Source organism: Myiozetetes cayanensis, unplaced genomic scaffold (genome assembly GCF_022539395.1).
Source record: "Myiozetetes cayanensis isolate MyiCay16 unplaced genomic scaffold, myiCay2020 scf13, whole genome shotgun sequence".
Classification (NCBI taxonomy): Eukaryota; Metazoa; Chordata; class Aves; order Passeriformes; family Tyrannidae; genus Myiozetetes; species Myiozetetes cayanensis.
Window position 1 is genome coordinate 14,786,149 of NW_026086937.1, and position 22,992 is coordinate 14,809,140.

Sequence of the window (22,992 nt, forward strand, 5' to 3'; positions counted from 1 at the left end):
GGGGGTTGCAAAGGACAAGTGATGTTTTGTTTTCAGCTGTGTGCTAGTGCTGCAGATCCCTGGGGAAAGGATGGTGTTCTGGGCTTTCCCTGGGCCTGGGATGAACTGAACTCTTGGTGAGGTGTGTCCAGCCTCCTCTAAGCCAGGCTTAAATGAACCTCGGTGGCCTTTCCTTGTGAACAAACTTGAAGCAGTTTTCCCTTTTAACTTGTTTTTTGTGGTGAGGGCCAAGGCAGGTGCTGTGTCCACTAGCTCAGGGCACCAGCTGTACCTGGCCCTTGGCTCAGCCCCTCGGCTTTCAGTCTGTGAGCAGATGAGGGTATCCGAGTGCTCATTCCTCGGGCCTGAAGAGAAAATCAAATCCAAACCCCACCCGACGTGTCATGACGGTGGGTTGAGAGGAGAAACTCTTGATTTTAAAGGAGGCGGGGGGGAACAGAAAAAAACACAACACGGACACAAAACAACACCACCAACACCCCCCCCCAAAAAAAAAAAAAAAAACCAAACAATCTCCCCACGCCTCTTTCCCGTGACGAGCCCCTCCGCTGCTCCCGATCCGCTTTCCCGGCCCGTGCCGGCCGCTCGCGTCGCTCCCGGTGCCGCCGTCCCGCCACATGGCGGCAGGACCCTCCGGCCGCCGCGCTGCGCATGCGCGGCACGCCCGGACTACATCTCCCGTCGGCCCCCCGCGCCATGGCGGCCGCCCGCCTCCTTCCCGGCAGCGCGGGCCGTCCCTTCCGGTGCGAGCGGCGGCGGCTCCGCGGGCCGGGCCCGCCCCGCCATGGCGACCTGCGCCGACATCCTGCGCTCCGAGTTCCCCGACCTGGACGGGGAGCTCTTCGCCTACGTGACGGGTGAGCGCCGCCCGCCTGCCCGCCGCGTGTCGCGACACCTCCGCGCTGTGGCGACAGCGCCCACGTCGCGACGGGCGGCCGGGGAGGGACTGGGAAGGGGGGAGCGGGCGGGTGCCACCTGTCGAGACAGCGCCGGCGCCGTGTGCCCGCAGGGATCCTGCACGGCGGCGGGGCGGACTTCGAGTCGGTGGAGGAGCTGGAGGAGGCGGTGGGCGAGCTGCTGCGGGAGGTGTCGCAGGACACCAAGGACGACGGCGCCATCCGGGAGATCTGCCAGCGCCTCTTCAACACCCTGCAGCTGTAAGGGCGCCCGGCCCCCCGCACACCCCCTCGGCCCGCTCCCCCCACTCACCCTCCTCCTCCTCTCCCTAGGGATGAGGGCCAAGCCCAGCGCTGCAGCCAGGTGCTGCTGGACGCCCCCATCCAGCTCTCCCAGATCACCGATGGATATGGTGAGTGACTCCCGCCCTGCCGTCAGGATGCCGGGGCTCAGAGGGTTTCGGGGCTTCGGGTGTGCACACCTGACCTTGAGGAGTGGAGCTCGGGCACCACTCACATGTGCACCCCTCTCTCATCCTGCTGCTGAGCTGCGGGCAGCAGTGCCTGTGGGGTAAGCTGAGGTGAAGGAGATGCCCTTTGCTCCCCTGTTCCTGTTGGGAGAGGGATCAGTCATGCCTGGGCTTGGGCTGCCATTAAGGCAGTGCTTTGTGGAGCGTCCCTGATGCATGAGCTGACCAGCCCAAATGTCTCCTTGCAGGTGACACCAGTGCGGACCTGCTGCCGGGGCTGCTGCTGAAGAGAGGCCAGACCTCGGTAAGTGGAGGCTGTGCCCTCATGGGAGCATCTGAGAGGTGGGGTCACAGGTGACCTGTCCTGCTCCGGTCACCTCTCCCTTGGAGAGCAGTGGGAACAGGCTGGTCCTGGTTAGGGGCACAGCTGCACGGGATGCTGCTTCGCCTTGTCAGGCTCACTGTACTTTGGGAATCTCTTGACCTTAGTCTGGTGAAGGGGCTCAACAGGTGTTATTAACAACAGGAGCGTATTAATTTGACAAGATCTATTTTGCTGTAATTTCTCAATGAGGTTCAAAGCACGGTTGATGCAGTGGTGGTGCTCAGGGTGCAGCTTCTTTGACTTTCATAAGGACCTTTGGTTCCTACAGCAAGGCTTTTGATTGAGAAAATACGATGTCCTGGGATGGCATCTTGAATATTCAATGAGAAATAAAGTCCTGACTAGGGGCAGAATGTGGGGATGCTACAGGTGGGGAATTAACTGAGAGCTGCTGCAGGGGAGGTTGTAAGCCCAGCTTTAGAAACAGCTGTAGGTTGTTGTGCTTTGAGAAATAAGATCAGGAGTAGAGAGGTTTGGAAGCAGTTACACTCCATGACCTGAAAGAAAGTGGAACATCTCTGTCAGTGGAATGTGCAGCTTCTCAGGAAAAACCTGGCTTGCCATCTGTTTTGGCTGTGCCAGAGTTTGAGTGTCGGTGAGGTGCAGTTGTGCATCTGCAAAGCAGGGAGCTGTACAGAGTAGGCAGTATCTCTACCAGGCTGGTCCCTCACAGAGCCCTCCTTTCCGGGGGTTAACGTGTTGAGGATGAGAATCCCTTGCTTGGAGACTGAGACCTAACATGATCCCCACATGTCTGAACGGGAGTCTTGAGTAAAAGCTGGCAGCTGTGGCTGGTTTTGGCACCGGAGTGTTGCTGCTGGGTTCACTTTCTGACTCTCATGTCTGCAACTCAAAAAATAATCTTCAGAAAAATTGGAGATGATTCAGAGAATGCTTTGAGAGGCCTGTCAAGTTTTGGAGGACATGTCTTACTGAGAAATTCAGGGAGCTGGATATAGTTTACAGAGTGACTCGATCTGTCCTGTAAGTGTGGGGTCCAGTAGCTCCAGTAACAAGATGTGCTTCAGTCTGGCATGCAGGTCTGTAACGTGCTTTGGTAGCTGCAGAGTTGCCTAGAAATATCTAGGAGTGTTCTTGGTCAGCCACAAATATTTGACTTGATTCAGGAATAAGCTGCAGTGGGCTGAGAGCCTGGCCAAGACCAGAGGCCAGGTTAAAACACTTGGCGCCTTCTTTCCATCAGGTTAATTAAATGCTTTTTGTCTGTGATCCACTGCACAAGCTGAGTTTGTTCCAAACTGGCAAGAGTTTAACATGTTGGGAAGGGAAACACCCCATGGTGCTCTCTGAGGGTGGGTGCAGGGTGTCCAGACGAGGCACTGGGATAGCAGGTTGCTGCTGTTGGAATGACTTGGCTGATCCACGTCCCTGGAACTGCAGAAGCTGGATGTACGACAGGTTCAGCCAAACTCTCTGCCTTGCTGAGGCAGAACTTGTGTATAAGCAGTTGATTTAGGACCTCATTCCTGAAGTGGTTTTCTGGCCTGATTAGCCTCCTGAAAATATGCTTGAATCTGTCCCAGTTTTCCTGTCCTACCTCCCTCCCTTTCTTCCAGGCTTAAGAGGGTGATTGATCTCTTTTCTCCCAGAGCTGGACTTCTGTAGTTTTTACTGAAGATGCTCTCTCTTCTTCAAAGTCTCTGTTCTGTGTCCCAGATGGTGAATGCCAAGAAACTGGAGAAGGCAGAAGCCAGGCTGAAAGCCAAGCAGGACAAGAGGCTGGAGCGGGATTCCCTGAAGTCATCTGGCCCTCTGTGAGTATGGAGGGTGCCTCCAACATCCCCATCCCGTTCTGCTGAGCAGGGCTGGGATTTGGCTGTACCAAAGCTTTCCTGTTGAGCCCCGTCTCTTTCTTCCGCCGGCCTGCAGAGTCCTTGAGGAGGCGTCTGCCAGCCAAGCTTCCAGCAAGAAGGAGACTCGCATGGAATCATCAGGCAAGAACAAGTCGTATGATGTGCGTATCGAGAACTTCGATGTGTCCTTCGGTGAGCGGTGAGTGCGGGTGGGGAGGTGGGACAGATCCTGGCTGGGATTTTGGACCGTGAGGGATTGAGACTGGATTGGAGAGCAGTTGACAAATTACAGAGAAATCTGATCAGGAAGTGAGGTGGACACTGTCCCCTTCAGCTTTGGGCAGGAGAAGCCTGTGATGGTTGCTTGGCTTCAGCACAGCCTGAAATGCCCCCACCAGGGCAGGTGGCTCTGGTTATCTCCTCTCTGTGGGTCAGTCTGACCCCAGACCTGCCTGTTCTCTCGCTTTAGTGTCCTGCTGACGGGAGCAGACCTGAACCTGGCCTTCGGACGGCGCTACGGGCTGGTGGGCAGGAACGGGCTGGGGAAGACCACGCTGCTGAAGATGATCGCCAGCCAGAGCCTGCGCATCCCCTCCCACATCAGCATCCTGCACGTGGAGCAGGAGGTGGCAGGGGATGAGACGCCAGCGCTGCAGAGCGTGCTGGAGTGCGACACCACTCGCGAGAGCCTCTTGCAGGAGGAGAGGGACCTGACGGCCAAAATCAATGCTGGCAGGTGAGGTGTCACCGCTGGACTTACAGCCCTTCTGTGGCCTCTTCACCACAACGTCTCATTCTAAGGACTCTCCCTTCCAATGAGAGGCTTGGGCAGAGCTGGGCTGCATCTTGCCTGCCTAGTCCTACCTGGGAAAATCAGCCTCCCCCAGCACTCAAACCCTAACCTGGTGAGTCCCACACGCTCCTCTTCATTCTGCTCCAGGGGAGAAGGGACAGAAGGTGCCAGACTATCAGAAATCTACGCAAAGCTGGAGGAGATTGAGGCAGACAAGGCTCCAGCGAGGTAAGAAAGCCCCATGGGCATCACTGTCTGTTGGCATGACCAGAGTTGAATAGTGGTTTGGGGTATGGAAGGGTGGGTATGGGGTATGGGGTATGATGGCCCTGGGATCCAGAGTATGGGGATGAGGCTCTCCCTGCTGCTCCTTCTTGTCTCTTCTGTGCCACAGCTCTGCTGGGTTAGGAGTAGTTGAGCTTCCCTCTGAAGCCGGAGGGATTTTTTTTTGCCCCAAATGACTTGCATTGTTGCTGCTGCTCCTCTTGGACCTCCCTAGGTTCCTGGTATCTGGGGAATGTTTTTGGGATGTTGGTGGTAGTGAGACTCTCTTCCTGGCCCAAGAGCTGAAAAATCCTTGCAGATCTCCTGGGACGTGTGGATGCTGTGCCCCACTGGGCTACATTTCCCAGTGAAGTGCTGCTCTTGGGTGTGCAGGAAAGTTTTCCTGCACCAGAATGGCTTTAAGCCGTGCAGCAGAGTTCCCTTGGTGGGTGAGACCTCAGATTGTGCTCTGCTGTTGGATGCTGTACCTGGATTCCAATTGTCTCCCCTTTTCCCCAGGGCGTCTGTCATTCTTGCTGGGCTGGGCTTTAATGCAAAGATGCAACAACAGACAACCAAGTGAGTTGCCAGACTCTGGGTATGGAGGCAGAAATGGGTCTGGGGAGGTGTTCCAAGTGAGCCCTCAGGCACTGCTGTGGCTGTAAAGGAGAACATGGGTCTATCCCTGCCCATCCAGTGTGGTCTCCTGCCCTGGGGGTTGCCAAACTACCTTCCTGCTGGACTGCAGATCTCGTGCTGTGCCTGAGATACCTGCAGGGACAAGCTGCCTCTGGATGACAGCAGAGCCAAAAGAGCCTTGGGAAAGGCTGGCAGACAGGCAAACACAGTGGTTCTGCACTGAACAGTAACCCCTCTGCATTCTCTTCTCTTCTCAGAGAGTTTTCTGGAGGCTGGAGAATGAGACTGGCCTTAGCCAGAGCCCTGTTTGCCAGGTTGGTGTCCAGGCCTGCATGCTATGGGGTTAGGCTCCTTGCTGTCCATGCTGCGAGGTGCAGGGGTGCTGTCTGGGGGTCCTCTCAACTCAGGCTCTCATGTTGGGGAGGCACTGGAGGCATCACAGCTCTGTGTGTGTGGTGAGGCACTGCACTGGTCCTATGCTCCTTCTACTTCTGATACCCATGTCTTCTTTTCCCTAGGCCAGATCTCCTTCTGCTGGATGGTAAGTTGATACTGCAAGTCCCCTCTGACAACGCTGCAGGGCCTTGCCTGTGCCCTTGTTGGGGTTGGGAACATGCCATGGCCTTTAGCTGCCTGCCCAAAATAGCCCCGTGTGACAGGCCTGCCTGGCAGCGCAGTTGGTGCTCTGCTGGCACAGGAAGTCTGCTTGGGCAGCCACTCTTACTGCACTCAGCAGAGCCCTATCTGTGCCCCAACCAGGTGGTGTGTGTGACATCTTGCCCCAAGTGTTGTTCCCTTTCCCTCACTAGTCCCTGAGATCTGCCCTGGCTTCCAGTCCATGCTGGGGGCAGTCCCCAGCTTGGGTGGGAGATATGGGTGAGATGCTGCTGTGGGACACCAGGGTCTGGGTACCAGTATGGAGTGGGGGCAGAATCCCTGCCTGAGCCTCAGCCCACAGTGCCCACACCCCATCACACCCTACACACGAGTCCCCTGAGCTGGAGGGAAGGTCCCCATTCAGCCTCTCTTTCTCCCCAGTGCTGATCACTAACCTTTCCTCTGGGGAAAAAAGTGTAATTCAGCCATCCCCATCTCTCCTGACCTCAGTGCCTCTTTCCCTTCCCTCAGAGCCCACGAACATGCTGGACGTGCGGGCTATTTTGTGGCTGGAGACCTACCTGCAGGTAGGGGGTGATGGGAGGCCTTGATACAAAGCAAGAGGGAGGAATGGAGACGTCCTTCAGGCTGGTGTCTCATCTGGCTGGGTGGTGGGACCAACCCCTGCACTCTGGTGCTCAGGCCTCCCTCTCGCTGTCTCCTCCAGACTTGGCAGTCGACCATCCTCGTGGTGTCCCACGACAGGAACTTCCTGAACGCAGTGGCCACGGACATCATCCACCTGCACTCGCAGCGACTGGACACGTACCGTGGGGACTTTGAGAACTTCATGAAGATCAAGGAGGAGCGGCTGAAGAACCAGCAGCGAGAGTATGAAGCCCAGCAGCAGTACCGTGAGCACATCCAGGTACTGGGAGAACCCAGTAGAGCCGGGGCATTCTTTATCCAGCCTTGTGTCTTTCTATCTGCTTTTAGACCCGTGACTGTACTGCTGCAGGAGGTTTGGCAGCAGAGCAGGGTGGCTGGTGCTGAAGCGGACTTGGAGTTCTCTGATGCTTTTCTCTCTTGCAGGTTTTCATTGACCGCTTTCGCTACAATGCCAACCGGGCGTCCCAAGTCCAGAGCAAGCTCAAGCTGTTGGAGAAGCTGTGAGTGCCTGTCCTGCTCCTCTCTGGAGGTTGGGGAGGGGTGGTGCTTGTGGGAAGAAATGGAGGTTCCCAGGGTGCTTGGCAGATAGAGCTGTGGTTTGGGCTTTGGGCGCTTGTCTCTGATATGGAGGCTTTGGCTACAATGAGGTGTCACAGAGCTGAAGACCACCTGGGCTTCTGGTGTGAGAGCAGACCCTCCTTCAAGGCACCTTGGTTATGTCTCCTCTTTTTGCAGACCAGAGCTGAAACCTGTGGACAAGGAATCTGAGGTGATCATGAAGTAAGTGTCACCTGAGCCCTTACTTGGAGGGTGCTTTTGACATGAACTTCTTCTTGGTCCTGTCCCAGCTGGGACAACAATCCCTTTGTGTGGTCCAGCCTTACTCTGACGGGGAGCCCAGAGAGGCCCCTCCTTTCAGGCTGGGTTCCCTCCTGGGGACAAGGCTGCAGGTCTTTGTCTCCTTCTCATGACCATCCTTCCCAGAGGCCCTGCATGGTAGGGAGCCCTCCTTGTCACCTGGGGGTTGCAGAGGTTGTCCCAGGAGGGCTAGGAACAGGGTCTGGGAGGTTCCTGGTTCTCTCACCTCTTCCTGCCTTCCCAGGTTTCCCGATGGCTTTGAGAAGTTCTCCCCCCCAATCCTGCAGCTAGATGAAGTAGACTTCTATTACGAACCAAGTCACTACATCTTCCGTTCCCTCTCCGTCTCTGCTGACCTGGAGTCCCGTATCTGTGTGGTATGTGGGATTGCAGAATAATGGCAGCTGCGAGGGACCTTGCAAGTTCCCTGTTCAAAGCAGGGACAGCTTTGATGTTAGGTCAGGTTGCTCAGGTTCTTGTCCAGTTGAATTCTGGGTGTCTCTGGGGAGGACTGTTTCTCCCATTCTTCTGGGTCCCATCGCAGCATTTGTTCATTCTTATTTTGAGGAACATTGCAACATTTTTCCTAATACCAGTTAGAATTTGTGATTTGTGCCCATTGTCCTTCATCCTTTCACTGGGTGTCTCTGAGGAGAGACTGGGTCCATCTTCCCTGTAATTCCCTGTCAGCTGACAACAGCATCTAGTGGGGGCTACATTGGATGGGGCAGCAGAGATGCTGTGTGCTTACGGCTGAGGCTGGGACCAGGAAATCCTTAGGCTTGAGAGTGAGGGGGGAATATCTCCTAACTCTGCTGCCCATGCTGCTCATCTGTGATAGAAATGCAGCTTCCTGCTAGCTGGAGTCACTGGTTATTCTCCCATTCTGCTCCCCCTCATCATCCATGAGAGATGAAATTCCCTCTCCAAAGTACCTTCATGGGTTTCACATTCTCCAATGCTGCTGCTGCTTCTCTAGGTTGGGGAAAACGGAGCTGGCAAGTCAACCATGCTAAAGATCTTAATGGGGGAGCTGGCACCAGTCAGAGGGATCAGACATGCTCACAGGTACCTGGGAGGAAGGGCGGGGGGACTGGGAGGGATAGTTCAGCTGGAGAGCTCCTGGGCTGTGTTTCGGAGTGATGGCTGTCCGAGCAAAGGGGTTGGGTCCAGCACATCCACACATGTGACCCCTCTTTGGTAGCTGCAGCTGCAAGTGCCATGGTTGCAGGGCCTGGTACGAGTTCCCAATTCTTCTCATTCTGCAGAAACCTAAAGATCGGTTATTTCAGCCAGCACCATGTGGATCAACTGGACTTGAACATCAGTGCTGTAGAGCTACTGGCGAGAAAGTTCCCAGGTGAGTTTTAGAGATGCCTGCAAACCCCCTGCTTGGGAGGGAATTGCCTGGAAGTGCTGCTGAATTCCTCCTGTCGTGCTGGCCTGGCACAGGATGCCCAGCTGCGTGAGCTCAGTGCCGAGGGCTCTGTGTCATGCCAGGTGTGCCATAGCTGTGTTGTGACATGATCCTGCAGGGAAGACAGAGGAGGAATACCGGCATCAGCTGGGGAGCTACGGCATCTCGGGGGAGCTGGCCCTCCGTCCTGTGGCCAGCCTGTCCGGGGGGCAGAAGAGTCGTGTGGCCTTTGCCCAGATGACGATGCCCTGGTAATTTTCTCCCAAATACTGTTAATTATTGCATGGCTTCATCCCTGCAGTCTTCTTCACTGGGAGGAAGGCAGGCATCCAGGGTCTTTCTGCTACCCCACGGAAGCCTTGTTCTTGGGGGGTTTTATGGGGAGGGAGGTTGTCACCCTGGGGCGTTGGGGGGATGGTGTGGAAGGAGGCAGGTAGTTTTCTCCCACTGCTTTGGGCTCAGGGATGAGATGTATCCCTGGAGCGGGGCAACACCAATTCTGGGGTCAGGCACATGCCAGTGGCTGTGGCTCTAAGTGGTTAAAGCAGCAGTTGGTGTGTGGACCCAGCCCAGGCCTGTTCCAGTGCATCCTCAGAGCTGCCTTCTCTTCCAGTCCAAACTTCTACATTCTGGATGAGCCGACAAATCACCTGGACATGGAGACCATCGAGGCACTGGCAAAGGCACTAAATAAGTTCCGGGTAAGGTTGTCCCAGTAAGATCTGTTTTTCTAACAGTTCCTGCAGCCTCCAGCTCAAGGTACTTGGTATCTCAGTGAGAAGCGGATGGTCAATACCAGTGGTGACTTCAAGTCTAGGACAAAATTTGGGAAATCAGTCACATTTTTGCCTTAGCTGTCCATCCTGATGCTTGGTTTTATTTGTTGGCTTTGGCTGAGAGAGGCAGCAGCAGCCCAGAGAGCACCTTGTCCCCCATCCTGACCAGCCACTTACACTCTGTGACTTCTCACGTGCTGTGTGAAGCTCTCAGCCCTGCCTTGGGGCTGCTCAGTTCTTTCTTAGGCACGTTTTATGGCTGATCTCCAAAGACTCAGGCTCCGGATACGGCTGTGATTGCCCTGGATATCAGTGGTTGTTGCTCAGGTTGGAGCAGTTTTCCTGTGAAAGAAAAGCTTAGCTGAGGTTGCTCGGGGCCTTAACCAGACACCTTTTCACTGTTACTGACTTTGCATGGATTCTTCATCCTTGAAGTTGTCGGAGACCTGGAGAGCCAACAACAAACCTTGCACTTACCTTCTGAGAGTGGAGACTGAATATGTTCCTGCTGCACATGTCTCCTCTGTATGTGATCTGTCTGTCCCCCTGAAGGAAGAAAAGGCTGGAATGAGGTCCCTGCCAGTGAAATACTGTTCAGTTTTCCCTGAAGCGGGTGGAAACCTGAAGTGTTGGGCACAGGCTGGACAGGGGCTCAGGATCTCCATGCCACCAGCCGTGAGCCCTGGGTTGTGCTCCACTAAGTTCCCATTTTTCTCCCTTGTGTGTTGGCAGGGTGGTATAATCCTGGTTTCCCACGATGAACGCTTCATCCGCCTGGTGTGCCAGGAGCTGTGGGTGTGTGAGAACGCCACTGTGACCCGCATTGAGGGTGGCTTTGACCAGTACAGAGACATCCTGAAGGAGCAGTTTCGGAAGGAAGGTTTCCTATAAGGGAGGCGGGAGGCGGACTGCGCCGGGGGCTGGAGGGCAAAGCTCGGCCACCTCGGCATCCATCCCAACTGTGCCTGGCAGAGCGCCGAGGACGCTGCTGCCCACATGGACTGTCAGCCATGCTATCAAACTGCCACCTGAACTGCTCTCCCCTCCTGGGGCCGGGTGGAGGGACAGTGTGGGAGCAGGAGCCTGGTGCTGTGCGTGGACAGGGTCACATCACGCCGGGGGCTCTGCCACCGGCCGGGGCTGTGCCCAGCCCTGGGCACACTGGGAAGGCTGTGCCTGGAGCTGCTGCTCTGCCGAGAGGAGGGAAGGCGGTGTCGCGTCCCGACCCCTGGTTTAACTCCGTGCTCTGGAGGGCAGGAAAGGAGCTGTTCTCTGTCTTTCTTTGCTTCACCCTCTGCCTTTTTCTTTCTTGGTTTTTTTTTTATTTAACTGCCTGAACACTAGTCCAGCTCCATCACATGCCACTGTCCTCCCTGCTGCCTTGGAGGGAAATGAGGCCTTTGCTGCTAAAAGTGACCCCTGCCTCTTCCCCAGCCCCCTGACACTGGGGCTCGCTTGTGTCTGTAGTGCCGAGGGAGCCAGAGCCTGGTTCACCCAGGCCCTGCTCCCTGTTCCTTTCCCTGTGCTGCTGCCAGTACCGCCTCGCCTGCCTTGCCTTTGAACCAGCCCGGGGGATGGGCTGTCCAGCATCCCTGCCTGCCCACCCACACAGAGGTTGTGGTGTAAATAAACCCAGAACGCAGTGGGTGCAATGCTCTCCTTTCCTTAGGGGGCTGTGGGGCTTCGTTTGGCGGGGTGGGGGGGGGAGGTTGTCCTGCCTGCTCCAAGGGCAAGGTTGCTCAGGGGGAGATGCTTTCCAGATGATTCTTTCCAAATTAAATGTCAGCTCTGTGCTACAGGGGAGGCCACTACCTGCGGTGAGTTGCATGGAGCTGTTACAGAGTCCCACTGGTCACTGGGGTGCCACAGGCCACCTTGAGGGGCAAGGTTGGGGTCCAGTGTCAGCTCTGGAGGGCCCAGCATCCAGTTGTGATTTGAGGGCTGTATGAAGTGGGCAAGAGGAGGGGACAGAGCTTTAAACTAGATTTAGCAGCATAAGGGGAGGTACTTCTGAGTGTCCAAGAGGAACCAGGAAACACTAACACTTTAGGAAGCAACCGGGTAATACCTATAAATCATTGAAAAACAATTATGAGGGAGGGCTTCTCCCAAGGGGTGAAGAGTCTGATAGCCTCCCTCAAGTGTCTCTACCCCAATGCACACAGCATGGGTAACAAGCAAGAGGAGTTGGAAATGGTAGTGCAATTAGGAAACTGTGACTTAATTACTATCACAGAGACATGGTGGGATGCATCATAAAACGAACACTGCAATGGAGGGCTACAAGCTTTCAGAAGAGGCTGGGGAGGAGGGGCAGGGGTGTTGGGCCCTGTGTTAAGGAAGGGACAGATTGTGAAGAGCTGCCTCTGAGTAACAGCCATGAACAGGTTGAGAGTCCATGGGTAAAAATCAAGGACTGGACCAGCCAGAGACACCGTGTGGTCAGGGTCTGCTACAGGCTGCCTGCCTGGGAAAGCCTGCTGACTAGGCTGCCTTGCTTCAGATACAGGAGGCGTCACTGGCAAACTGTGTACCTCCAAGTCCTGCATCCATGTTGTTTATGAAGATGTTGAAGATCATTGGCCTTAAAAAATTGAGTCCTGGAGAACCCCACTAGTGACAGGTTGCCAGTCTGATGTCACCCCGTTCACTATTACCCTTTGCACCGGATCTTTTAGACAGTTGCTCACCCATTGCATGAGGTGTTTATCCAGCTGTGTGCTGGGTATTTAGTCCAGAAGGATCCTTGGAATGACAGTATCTAAAGCTTTACTGAAATCCAAGTAAGTTACATCTTTTTGTGTCAAGGCTTCCTTTGATCAACTATACCTTGTAGGTGTAGGTCACCTTGTCCTAAAAGGAAATTAAGTTTCTCAAGCAGGACTTTCATAGTCCTCATGAACCTGTGCTGGCTGGGATCCATGCCTGCGTTGTTCTTCAGGTATATTTCAATAACTCTCAGAATAATCTCCATAATTTTACCAGGCAGTGAAATGTGACTAAGAGGCCTGTAGTGACTAGGATCATCCCTGTTATCTCTCTTGAAACTGGGACAGCATCTGCCAATTTCCAGTTAACTGGGACCTCTCCAGATTCCCAGGGCAGTTCCAAAATTACCAAGAGAGGTCTCATGATGGCATCCAGCAGTTCTTTGAGTGCTCTTGGATGAATCCAGTAGGGCCCCACAGGCCATCCCTGTAAAGTGATCCAGCTGGAGAAGCAGATCCAGCACGAGTTTGGGGAGTTTATCATTCTCACAGTCATGATCCTCCAGCTCAGGGACCCCCAAAGCCCATCACTGGTGTTGAAGACTGAATTGAAAGCGTTAAACATCTCTGCCTTACCTATGTCCCTGCTCATGGGGTGCCCATCCTCATCCAGTAACGGGAAAATGCGATTTCTGGACTGGATTTTGCTGTAGAAATATTTAGAAAAGATAGAGAGGAACTTTTTATACAGGCACATAGTCATAGGACAAGGGGGGAAATGGCTTTAAACTGCAAAGGGGGACATTCAGATTGGACATTAGGAAGACTTCCCCTAGGAGTGTGGCGAGGCAGCGGCACAGGTTTCCCCGAACAGCTACGGATGCCCCATCCTGGAGTTGTTCCGGGCCAGGCTGGACGGAGTCCACCCCCGGCGTGGTGGGTGCCGCCCCGCCCCCGGGGGCGCGCGGGGACCGTTCGAGCGCGGTGTTCCCCCCGAGCCCCAACATTCCATGAGCCGCGACCCCGCGCGGGCGGGGGGCGGTGCCGCGGCGTTGCCGTTGGCGGCGAGTCCGGGCGCGTCCAGCCCGGCTGCGCTCCGGTGTTCGGTACCGGGAGGGGCGGACACTCACCGGCACCCCCCCGCACCGGGACGGTCGGGGCGAGGCCCCGCCCCCGCCTTCCCCGCCACCAGGTGGTCCCGCCCCTGCGGCCGGGGCGGTGCTCGAGCCTCGCTCCCACCGGCGGCGGGCACCGCACCGCGCCGCACCGGGACTGCTACCGGCACCGGCGCTGCTACCGGCACCGGCATGAGCGCCGGCGGGCAGCCGGCGGAGCCCTGCCTCCGTGGCGGGCCGTGCTCGGCGGGGAGCAGCCCCGTGCCCAGCCCCGCGTCCCCGGCGCCCGAGGAGGTGAGCGGGGCGGCGGGGAGCGGATCGTGCCGGAGGGAGTCGGCCGCATGCTGGGGATCGGGGCTGCGGGGCCGCCGAGCCCCGCCACTCCCGGGGCACGGGAGTGCCCTCAGGAGTGGGGAGGATCGTCTGTGAGTGTGTGTGCGGGGGGGCGGCTAGTGTGGCTGTGTGTGTGTGCGGGGGGGTACCCTGTGTGTGTGTACGGGGCGGGGGTCCGCATGTGTGTGTGCTGGGAAGGGGGGTCCCTCGGTGTGTGTACGGAAGGGAGGGTGTTCCCCTCTGTGTGTGTGCGCCGGAGGGTCCCTCTGTGTGGCTCTGTGTGTGTGCGGGGGAGGGGGTCTCGGTGTGTGTGTACGGAGGGCGGGGGTGCCCTCTGTGTGTGTGTACGGGGGTGCCCTCTGTGTGGCCGTGTGTGTACGGGGGGGTGTCCCTCCCTGTGTGCTGTGGTGGGGGTCGTGGTCGTGTTTCGAGTAGGGCCTCGTGGGAGAGGATCTGTGCGGGGGGTTTTGCCGGAGGGGAGGCTTGGTTGGAAGAGCAGGGGGTGGGGGCTCCGTGTGTGTGAGCGCCTGTGTGTGCGCGGTGGGGGCGGGTGGGAGCGGCTCCGTGTGTGCCCGCGGGGGCTGTGCGTGGGAGAGGAGCCCTCGAGGGGGCGGCTGTGGGCACGGGCGGGGATGGTGCCCGGGGGGTCGCGGCGGCGGCGGCACTCGGGGTCCCTGTGGCTGGGCGGCGGTGTGGCTGGGTGTGCTGGGGGTGCCGGGGTGCGCGCGTGTGTGTGTGTGTGTGTGTGCGTGTGTGTGTGTGTGTGTGTGAAGGGGAGCGGGGGTGCTGTGCGGGGGTGAGGGGGTCCCGTGTCGGCGCAGGTGCCGCAGGCTCAGGGTCCCTGCGGGGGCGGGGTCCCCAGGCCGGTCGGCCGGGGCAGGACCGGCAGCGCGGCGCCATCTTGGGAGCCATCAGGTGCCCGGCGCGGGGACGGGCGGCGCGGGGGGGCCGCCCCCGACACTCCCTCCCATCGCCGGCCGCCGCCGCGGGGCGAGCGCCGCGGACCGGTCCTGGGCCCCCCCGGGGCCGCCGGGGTGCGCGGTTGTCCCGGGAGGCGCCGGTGCTACCGCCGGCGCCCGCCCCTCCCGCCGCTCCCCCCGCGGGACCGAGCCCCGGCCTCTGCCCCGGGAGAGTCCCCCGGCCCGGAGTCACCGCCCGCGGGTGGTGGACAACCTGGCACCCGGGCCCCGAGGCTCTGAGTCAGGCTCCGCCGGCGGCTGCCGGGCTCTGGGTGTCCCGGCATGTCGTCACGGTGTCGTCGTGTGTGTCCATCCCCCCGCTCCCCCCCGCCCCCCTTCGCGATCTGGGTTTAAAGGGAAGGGCTGCGTCTGCCTCGGCAGATGATGTGAGGATGGGTTACGGGAAAGATGGATATTTGAGTAACCTCGATATTCTGTGCTTATAAAACTGCCGGGCACTCCATGGCTGCTGCCGGCGCCAGCTGTAGTATCAGCTCAGGTTGGGATATCCCGGGAGTTTAATCCACTTGTGGTGTTTGTTGCAGCCACTTCAGAAACGACGGAGAACTGTGGAGGATTTCAACCAGTTCTGCACCTTTGTTCTGGCTTATGCAGGCTACATCCCCTACCCTGAAGAGGTAAGTGGGCTTGCAGGATGCTCCTCCACAAAGATGCTGGTTCCCCTGGATTCTGTGCCATGTGGAGACCCAGTTCCTCATCATAAAGAATTATAGAATGGTTTGGGTTGGAGGGGACTGTAGAGATCATCTAGTTCCAACCTCTCACCATAGGCAGGAGTCCTACCCACTAAATCAAGTTGCCTAGGGACCCATCCAACCTGGCCTTGAAGTTTGGATAGACACGTCTGGAGAGTCATCCTCCAGCCCCAGTCTCCCCCTCTTTACCCTCAGTGTCTGTGCTGCAGTCCCCCATGCTAATCCTGCATCTTCCCCTCTTGCAGTATGTGCCCTGGACCCACGGAGGCAGCATGAGTCCCCAGAATAGCACAGGGAGCACTCAGGACAGTGATAGCTCGACCTCATCTCACTCTTCTGACTGCCACATCCCAATGGACAATAGGAAGAGCAGGAATGCTGTGGCCAGGGGAGTTGTGGACAATGGCCTGCTTATGAGCAGCCCTGTCTTTTCCACTGGGTTCTACAACGTCCGGCCCCAGCAAATCAAACGGAAGAAACCACCAGCAAAGAAGCGCATTCTGGAGCAGGAGGTGAAGAAGAGGGTGCCATTGAGTGCTTGGAAGGACTTTGGGGCAGAGCAGGATGGGGTGAAACAGCTGGCCGCACTGGCAGGACAGCTGTCTCCTGTGAAAGAGGAGCTATTGGAGCCTTCCCCCAACTTGTCTGGGGACCCTCAGCCCATCTCCCTTCTGGAGGAGCCGATGAAGGAGGAGAAAAGCTGGATGTACGGAGCGCAGGGGACCGAGAAGCCAGCAGGAGAGGATCCTCATCTAAAGGAGCATGACCCCTTCTCTGGAGGGAGGAAAAGCCCCAGTTCCTGTAATACCTTGGACCAAAGCAAAGGAGAAGACATAAGCAGAGGGACCTCCCAGCTCAGTGGTGAGTGTCAGAGGAAGGTGCAGAGGGTCCTGTTGTGCTGCAGCCAGTGCCAAGCATTGTCCCTCCCTCAGCTGGAGCCACTCATGCTGGCCACAGGGAGGGCTTGTCAATGGCCCAAGCCTCTCCCAGCAAGGGGAGTACCTTTGGGACCTGGAGGGGACTGAAAAGCAGAGGGCAGGGAGCTGACCTGCCCTTTGGTAGCTCTATTATGCAGAGTGGGTGGTGCAGACCTGAAGTGGTCTGAAATGGGGTGTAGGGTTGCCTTGCTCATCTGGTCTTCCTTTTTTTTTCTCTCTCTTCCCCCCCCCCGCCTTTTGCAACTTTAGCAGTCGAATTTGCAGAAGTTCCCAGCACCAAAGCAGAAGGTGAGTGGTGGGCTGTCCCATTTAACACTAGAGGAGCTGGCTAGTCTGGCCACAGCCAGACCTGCAGATGGTAGCGTGGTTTCTGACCAGTGTCTCTCTCTCCCTGACCAGACGACGATGCCTGGGATCTGATCACTTGCTTCTGCATGAAGCCCTTTGCAGGGAGGCCCATGATCGAATGTAATGAATGTGCTACCTGGATCCATCTCTCTTGTGCCAAGATCCGCAAATCCAACGTGCCTGACATTTTCATCTGCCAGCGATGCCGGGATGCCAAGCAGGAGATTCGCCGCTCGAACCGAGCTCGGACAGTGCCCCGCAAGCGCCTCGTTGATTGAAGCTCCTGCAGAGCAGGAAGGCTGGGGGCCCCTTTTTAACCTGAAGACAATCAATGCACTGGCAGGGGAGGGGCTGGGACACAGGGCCGGACTGTCCCCCTCACACTTCTGACTCCCGAAAGCTGCCACGCATGTCCTCCCTGAGGATCACATCGGCCACGGAGTTCGGTTATCCCAGAGATGTGTGGGGGAGAGGAGGGTGGTCCAGCCACGATCCCTATGGGTGATGTGTTAGTGTTTGTGATCTCCTGGGGCCCCACATGCACTAGCTGTTGGATCCCACCTCCTCCTCACAGCCCCTCCAAAGAGCCCTGCCCATGTGCCTTCTGCACTTTCCCTGGGGGATGCAGACCCCACTCCTGTCCTGGTGACACTGAGCTCAGTCCCCACCTGCCAGTCCCCATGACTATAATTCTTAACTGGGTTCTTTCCTACTTGCACATCTGGTTACTGTGGGACCACAGCTGGGAGGAGGGTGTGGGACAGCCCCCTGTCACACAGCAGCCCCCAGGCTAGTCCCTGTGCCTCTCTCCTCCTGTGGAAAGCCTGGGCCCCAAAAGTGCTTTATGTTTTTATAGTTTCTTTGTATTATAGTTAATTTGTATTATAGTTACTTTGTATTATAGTTACTTTGTATTATAGCAAATTCTGGTCCTTGCCCTGTGGAGTGTGACTGGAGTCTTATGTATATAATAAATACTTTTGCCATAACACTGGTGGCCTTGGCATAGTTTGTTGACCTTGGTTCTCATGTCCCTCCTGCACCCGAGTGCTCCCCTTCTTCCCTTCTGCTGTGGCTGGGAGGGGACCTGATGTGGGGGTCCCACTCAACCCCACTACCCCTCCAGGGAAATTCCAAGCTGCAAAAATCACAGAGAATGACCAGACCAGTGCATCTTTTTTATTTAGTAGAGTGATAACCCCCTCCCCACACTGCTGCATAGGTTCACAGGGATGGCTCCACAGAAAGGTCCTCAGGAGGTGCATGACTTGGGGGATAACCTTCAGTGGGAACCTTGGTCCAGAGGCTGCAGCCATCTCATGGGGAACGTCATGGGTTATTCCACAGAAGCAGCAGGTCTGATGGCTCAGGGAGGGAAGGTGTCCACATGCTGTTGCTCTGACGCTTAAGGCACATCACTGTTTAGATGAGTTTTGCTCTTGGGCGCTGACAAACCTTGCCTCTGTCTCTACTCTGGAGTGCAGTTACGATTTAGTCCTGACAGCAGTTGAGGTGCTAATGGTTCCAGTTTTCTCCACAAAATAAGTCTATTTCAGGCTAATTCAAATTCAGACACATCACTGGCTTTCCCTGAAGATCTAGAGGTGTGCCAGCTTCCATCAAGTGTGCTGTTAGGTTAAATGGAGGATGCAGTGAGGGAGACAGGGCAAGAAGACTCTGGGGGACAAGCACTGATCTGCCTGGGGCAGGAAGAAGGCACTGTTTGTGGGAACCCCTACCTAGCAGGGTCCTGCTGGTACAACATTTCAGTCCTGAGGCTATGAATGGTCCAGGAACAGCAGCTAACAAGGATGTAATTTCTATGCTAGGGGTCAAAGCTGGGTTTATGCAGCCAAGCAAGCATCTAGGTGAGGTAGGTAGGTGGGGGTCTACTCCTCCTTGGCCCAGACAGAGCCACCTGCCTTCTGCTCCAGGTGGGGAACCACTGCCTCCGAGTAAAACTTCTCCAGCTTGGGCTCTGTCTTCCTCCAGAACTCAGCGTCAAACTGCACGGGGACTACGGCCGTCTCCTTGTTGGTGTGCACCACAAAGTCAGCCTGCTGGAAGCCGGCTGTCGCCAACTGGCACTGGACCTGGGTGAAGTAAGGATGATTCTTCTTCAGGGTGTAGGAGTCCCCATCCACCTCCAGGCAGAAGTCCTTGTCCTTGCAGGCCTCACGCACCGTCCTGTTTCTGTGCTTGTAGGGACACTTAACCTCCAGCAGCCCCAGGTCCTTCCCTGTACTCTCCTCTTTGATGACTCCATCTGGGCTGGCAGCAAGCCACTTCTTGTCTGGGTGAATGAAGAGGCCACAGTCCTCCACCTTCACTGGCTTGCCCACCGCCCTCGACTTCTGCTCGTAGGCCTGCACGGCCGCCTTCTCATTGCGAATTCCCCAGGACATGGCCGGGGTCTGCAACCCAGGGCCAGGGTTTACCACAGCTTTCAGGTAGGACTGGGGCACCTCATCTGTCTTGCCATTGGCAAACTTGCTGTTGGCAATTCTGGAGGCCACGGAGGCCGTGATGCGGTTCTCCCGCCACTCGTACCACTTGGGGTTGCTCCACTGGCCCCGTGTCTCCTTCTCCACCCGTGGGATGTCCTGGCTCTCCACAGGGGGCAGGAACCGGCTCAAGGCTTTGCTCGGGTCAGCCCCAGGCTGCTTCTTCTGTGGACATGAGGCAGGTCTGGCCGGACCAGCGGTTGCTTTGGAATCAGACGACTTCCTCTGGGTTGTAGAGGAACTCCTGGGAGATGCTCTGCTCTGGTCCCCCGCATCTCCTCGGGCTCTACAGGATGCTGTGGGTCTTGTCTGAGCAGAATCTGCCTTTCTTCCCTGCCCCTGACTGGGGGTGGTAGCCTTGGCAGCTGGAGCACTTTGGGATCGGCTGCCTGCAGTCGTGGTCCTGGCCCGGGTGGCCGAAGCGGAAGGTGGTGGCGCGGCAGGGGCAGTTTTGGAGGCAGTTGTGGCCGCTCGAGGGGATGATGTGCCAGCGGACTCCTTCCTGGGTCTTCCCATTGCTATGAGTCAGAGAGTCTTATGCTGTGGGCATGGAATAAAGTTTAATGCAAGTCCCCAGAACACTCATTTCCTTTTCCTTGCCCCTCCCTGCGCCTGCCCCAGGGCGCTGTGTCCCTGCCAGAGCTGCTGTACTCACCCCCTTCTCCGATGTGCCACTGTGGAATGGCGGCTGATCCTGCTGGGCTGCTTGTTCTCAGCCCCCTTCCCCGCATCCCAGCCCGGGCCACCCCAAGGACAGGGCGGGGGAACAGCGGGACTCCCCAGGGCCACCTCCGTGGGGACGCGGCAGCGGTGCCCGCGGGCGCCGCGGTTGCCCGGGGACCGGGCGGGATCCCCGCGGGCCCATCCGCTCGGCCAGCGGGGATGCCGGACACGCACGGGGGGCCTGCCCGGCTCCGTCCCGGGGACCCCACGCGCGGTCCGAGACCGGGGCACGGAGCTCCCCCAGCCTTCCCACCCGGAGCCGCCTCTCTCACCGCTCCGCCGCCGCTCCGGAAGCGCGTCCCGCTCGCACCACGTGCTGCGGGGGCGGCCCGAGGCGTGCGGGGGGGACGTGCGGTGCTGGGCCGAGCCCCCGGTGCCCGCTAGAGGGAAGCAGTCGCACGGCCATCCCCGCCGCGGGATATGCCCGGACCTGCCCGCTCTGCTCCCGGCCCGACACCCCCCTGCCTTCCCCCGATTCATCCCCCACCTCACCCGGGCTCCCCAAACAACATTTTACTCCGGGCTAGGGACAAGCCCCCACAGCCCCCACTCGCGGCCAGGGGAAACCGAGCCTGCCCCCCGTGTACCCCATGCACGCCCGTGGGGAGCGGTCCGAGCCTCTCGGGCTCCACTGCGGAGGGACAGGCTGACCTGATGGGACCCCGCCGAGCCCCGGTGGCCCAAGCTGATCGGAACCTCCACGTCCCACCACGAGCAGACCCTCGGGGGAAGGATGGCAGCGAGAAGCTGGGGCAGCAATACCCACCGTCGGGCACCCGCTGCCCGGCTGTGCTGCCGTGTGAGGAGGGTCACCGCGCAGGGACCGCACAGCTCTGCTCGGAGCCCCGCGGAGGGTTCGGCCGCTGTGGAGGAAGCAGAGAGGGCAGGGCTTCAGCGGCACGGGGAGTTTCTCTTTCCTCAAATCCGGGGTGTCGCTTTCCTGAAATCCGGGGAGTTTCGTTTTCGGCAGCGAGCCTGGCGCCGGAGGGTGATCCCTGGCGGGGTGGCTGCTGCGCGACCCTCCACGTGCCCCCCACAAAGCCGTGAGCCCCCGCTCTTTCCGGTTGCGGAAAGGAAGCTCGGCAGACACCAATGCGTGTCCTGGATCTGGGTCAGAGCCAGCCCCACAGGGGCTTCCAGCCCCATCTGCCTGCGCCAGCATCCTGCAAAGACTTCAGTTTAGTTTGGACAGGCAGAAGTGCTGGCAGCATTCCCAGCCCCTCTCCCCAAGGAACCCCGATGTCTCCACCAGCCTCTCTATCTCTGCTGATGTGTTGTTTCTTTTTTTTCCCTCCAGCCCCTCTGTAACTCCCTGCATCTGGGCAGACCAATATTACACAGGTTAAGCCAAGGTGCACCCGATTTTGACCAGAAGTATCGCTAGCATTCCCTTCCTCCTCTATGCTACCCATCCTCAAGATCTTGTTTAGTTCTTGATGATTAGGGAGCAGCCAAACAGGACACCCCTGTCCCTCTCCCTGCAGGCCAACGCTCTCCCTTTGCAGCTCTAAGTGGGGTCTGAGAAGCTGCAGCTGTGCCGAGAACTGCCAGCCTGACACCAGCTGGCATCTCCTTGGGTTTGGGTTATTTCTCAAATAACTAAACCCACACTAAATTCACAGGGATACCTATCAGTGACTCAGGACCTGAGAGCATCTGTAAGAGCTCTGTGGTTCGTGCCCCTCCAGCCAGCCCTGTCTCTGCGTGATAATTCAGTTCAAGGTATAGGGTATTTGGGGATAAATACCCAGGCCCTGACTGGTCCCTTGGGCTGTGCTGTGGCTGCTGGTGAGGTCTGTGTGGGATCACTTGGCTGTGTGGGGTCACTGGGGTGTGAGGATGCTGAATGGAGCCATTGGACTAAGCTGGGCCTGTGTTTACAGGGTTTAACACATGCCTTAGCTCAGCACTCTGCCGAAAGGCAACACCGAGCTCTCCAGATCTATTTGTGGCTGTGATGAGCTACTGTAGGGAAGCTGTGACAGTGCAGAGCAGGGACACACACGCCTGATGCCTGACACTGCTGGGAACACTGTACAGAGTAGGATGGAGCCTGTCTATGTCTCCCTGGGGCTGCTGTGGTCACCAGTGGGCTGGGGGAGATTCAGCTGTGTCCCCAGTGCTGTGCATGCTGTTGTTATTCACCTGCTGTCACGCCGAGACCAACGTCTGATACCGTGGGCTGGCCAAGCTCCACCACCCTGGCTGGTGGCACTGACCCAGCACTCGCATTTGGACACCTCTCTTTGCCTCAGCTTGGCCTAGAAATGATATCTCAGAGAAAAATCAAAGCTTACAGGGTTTTTTGTGGGTCTGGAGCAGCTCAGCACTTGCCGTGACGATGGGAGCGGGAGTCTCGTGCACGCCGCAGGCTGTGAGGATGTGCTGTGGTGCGTGCGGGGCCTCCAGCAGCTCCCAGAGCTGGCAGCTGTCACAGGAGGGATAATACATGGGTTAGCATCCTTCTTTTCTAAATGAGAGGGAAGGGGAGCAGCTGCACACTTCAGCTCTCCTCTCTCCTTTTGCAGCACGCCGTAGGGCATCTCGCATGGGAGAGAGAATGGCTCAGAGTGCTCTTGCAAGGACCCTAGGGAAGCATAGAGTGCCTCTTGGCCAGATAATTGTTGCTTGAAGCACAGGGTAAGGGGTCAAGAAGGGGGAGTGTGTCTTATGTGCAGCAAAGGATGCCTCCCACCAAGATTTCCCTCTGTTGTTCCTGCCATCACCTGTGAAACCCGTCTCAAGAAGCTGAAGCTGTAGTGACATATGGGTCAACTTAGAGGTGAGATACAAAAATACCTGCCGAGGACTAGGGACTGCTCCCTTCGTGGTGCTGCTGGAGCTTTCTGCCCCAGTTTGTGCCTGGACTGGCTCCAGGTTTGTCATGGCTGCAATGGTGGGTTCTGCAGTGCTTGGGGGTGGGGTGGGGGACTCCTCTCTGTGTGCTCTATAAAAAGAGCTGCAGCAGCACAGTCCTATCTATAGCACAGGGAGCTGCCTGGAAGAGGCAGGGCAGGGATTAGTCCCAAATCAGGTGGATTTCTCTGGTCCCGCTTGGGAACACAGGTCT

The 22,992-nt window shown here is 57.5% G+C and overlaps 3 protein-coding genes across 6 annotated transcripts; 2 read left to right on the plus strand and 1 right to left on the minus strand.

Moving 5' to 3' along the window:
- The first annotated feature begins 739 nt into the window (after positions 1 to 739).
- Positions 740 to 11,230, plus strand: ABCF3 (ATP binding cassette subfamily F member 3). Of its 2 annotated transcripts, XM_050308365.1 has the most exons (21): positions 740 to 857; positions 1,010 to 1,157; positions 1,230 to 1,309; positions 1,615 to 1,670; positions 3,429 to 3,526; positions 3,642 to 3,764; positions 4,035 to 4,301; positions 4,506 to 4,586; positions 5,142 to 5,201; positions 5,519 to 5,575; positions 5,780 to 5,802; positions 6,390 to 6,445; positions 6,586 to 6,786; positions 6,951 to 7,027; positions 7,263 to 7,307; positions 7,630 to 7,762; positions 8,365 to 8,453; positions 8,654 to 8,745; positions 8,921 to 9,053; positions 9,416 to 9,503; positions 10,311 to 11,230. In XM_050308365.1, exons 1-21 carry the CDS (start codon positions 785 to 787, stop codon positions 10,467 to 10,469), a joined length of 2,139 nt encoding a protein of 712 aa, XP_050164322.1. In that variant the 5' UTR covers positions 740 to 784; the 3' UTR covers positions 10,470 to 11,230. The 2 variants fall into 2 exon arrangements, with proteins under 2 accessions (XP_050164322.1, XP_050164323.1); XM_050308366.1 differs by lacking the exons at positions 740 to 857; positions 1,010 to 1,157; positions 1,230 to 1,309; positions 1,615 to 1,670; positions 3,429 to 3,526 and having other exon boundaries at positions 3,657 to 3,757.
- A 2,066-nt stretch (positions 11,231 to 13,296) lies between these two features.
- On the plus strand, positions 13,297 to 17,686 carry LOC126636187 (PHD finger protein 13-like). Its single transcript, XM_050308130.1, is given in 7 exon segments — positions 13,297 to 13,317; positions 13,319 to 13,547; positions 13,550 to 13,695; positions 15,239 to 15,331; positions 15,655 to 16,270; positions 16,597 to 16,635; positions 16,747 to 17,686. Coding segments are annotated over 7 exon segments (1,371 nt in total). The 3' UTR covers positions 16,974 to 17,686.
- Positions 17,687 to 17,859: 173 nt separating this feature from the next.
- Positions 17,860 to 20,935, minus strand: LOC126636433 (uncharacterized). Of its 3 annotated transcripts, none has more exons than XM_050308596.1 (2): positions 20,689 to 20,935; positions 17,860 to 19,739 (listed from the first exon to the last, which is right to left on the minus strand). In XM_050308596.1, exon 2 carries the CDS (start codon positions 19,713 to 19,715, stop codon positions 18,585 to 18,587), a length of 1,131 nt encoding a protein of 376 aa, XP_050164553.1. In that variant the 5' UTR covers positions 19,716 to 19,739; positions 20,689 to 20,935; the 3' UTR covers positions 17,860 to 18,584. The 3 variants fall into 3 exon arrangements, with proteins under 3 accessions (XP_050164553.1, XP_050164555.1, XP_050164552.1); XM_050308598.1 differs by having other exon boundaries at positions 20,574 to 20,700; XM_050308595.1 differs by lacking the exon at positions 20,689 to 20,935 and adding an exon at positions 19,855 to 20,198.
- Positions 20,936 to 22,992: the final 2,057 nt, after the last annotated feature.

What these genes read in the sequence shown, in the direction of transcription:
- LOC126636433 (XM_050308596.1), bottom strand. Translation starts at nt 19,715, where the DNA reads ATGGGAAGACCCAGGAAGGAGTCCGCTGGCACATCATCCCCTCGAGCG.
- ABCF3 (XM_050308365.1), top strand. Translation starts at nt 785, where the DNA reads ATGGCGACCTGCGCCGACATCCTGCGCTCCGAGTTCCCCGACCTGGAC. An exon ending in ATGCAACAACAGACAACCAA is followed by an intron (nt 5,202 to 5,518) that starts GTGAGTTGCCAG and finishes TTCTCTTCTCAG; the next exon opens with AGAGTTTTCTGGAGGCTGGA. An exon ending in GCCAGAGCCCTGTTTGCCAG is followed by an intron (nt 5,576 to 5,779) that starts GTTGGTGTCCAG and finishes TCTTTTCCCTAG; the next exon opens with GCCAGATCTCCTTCTGCTGG.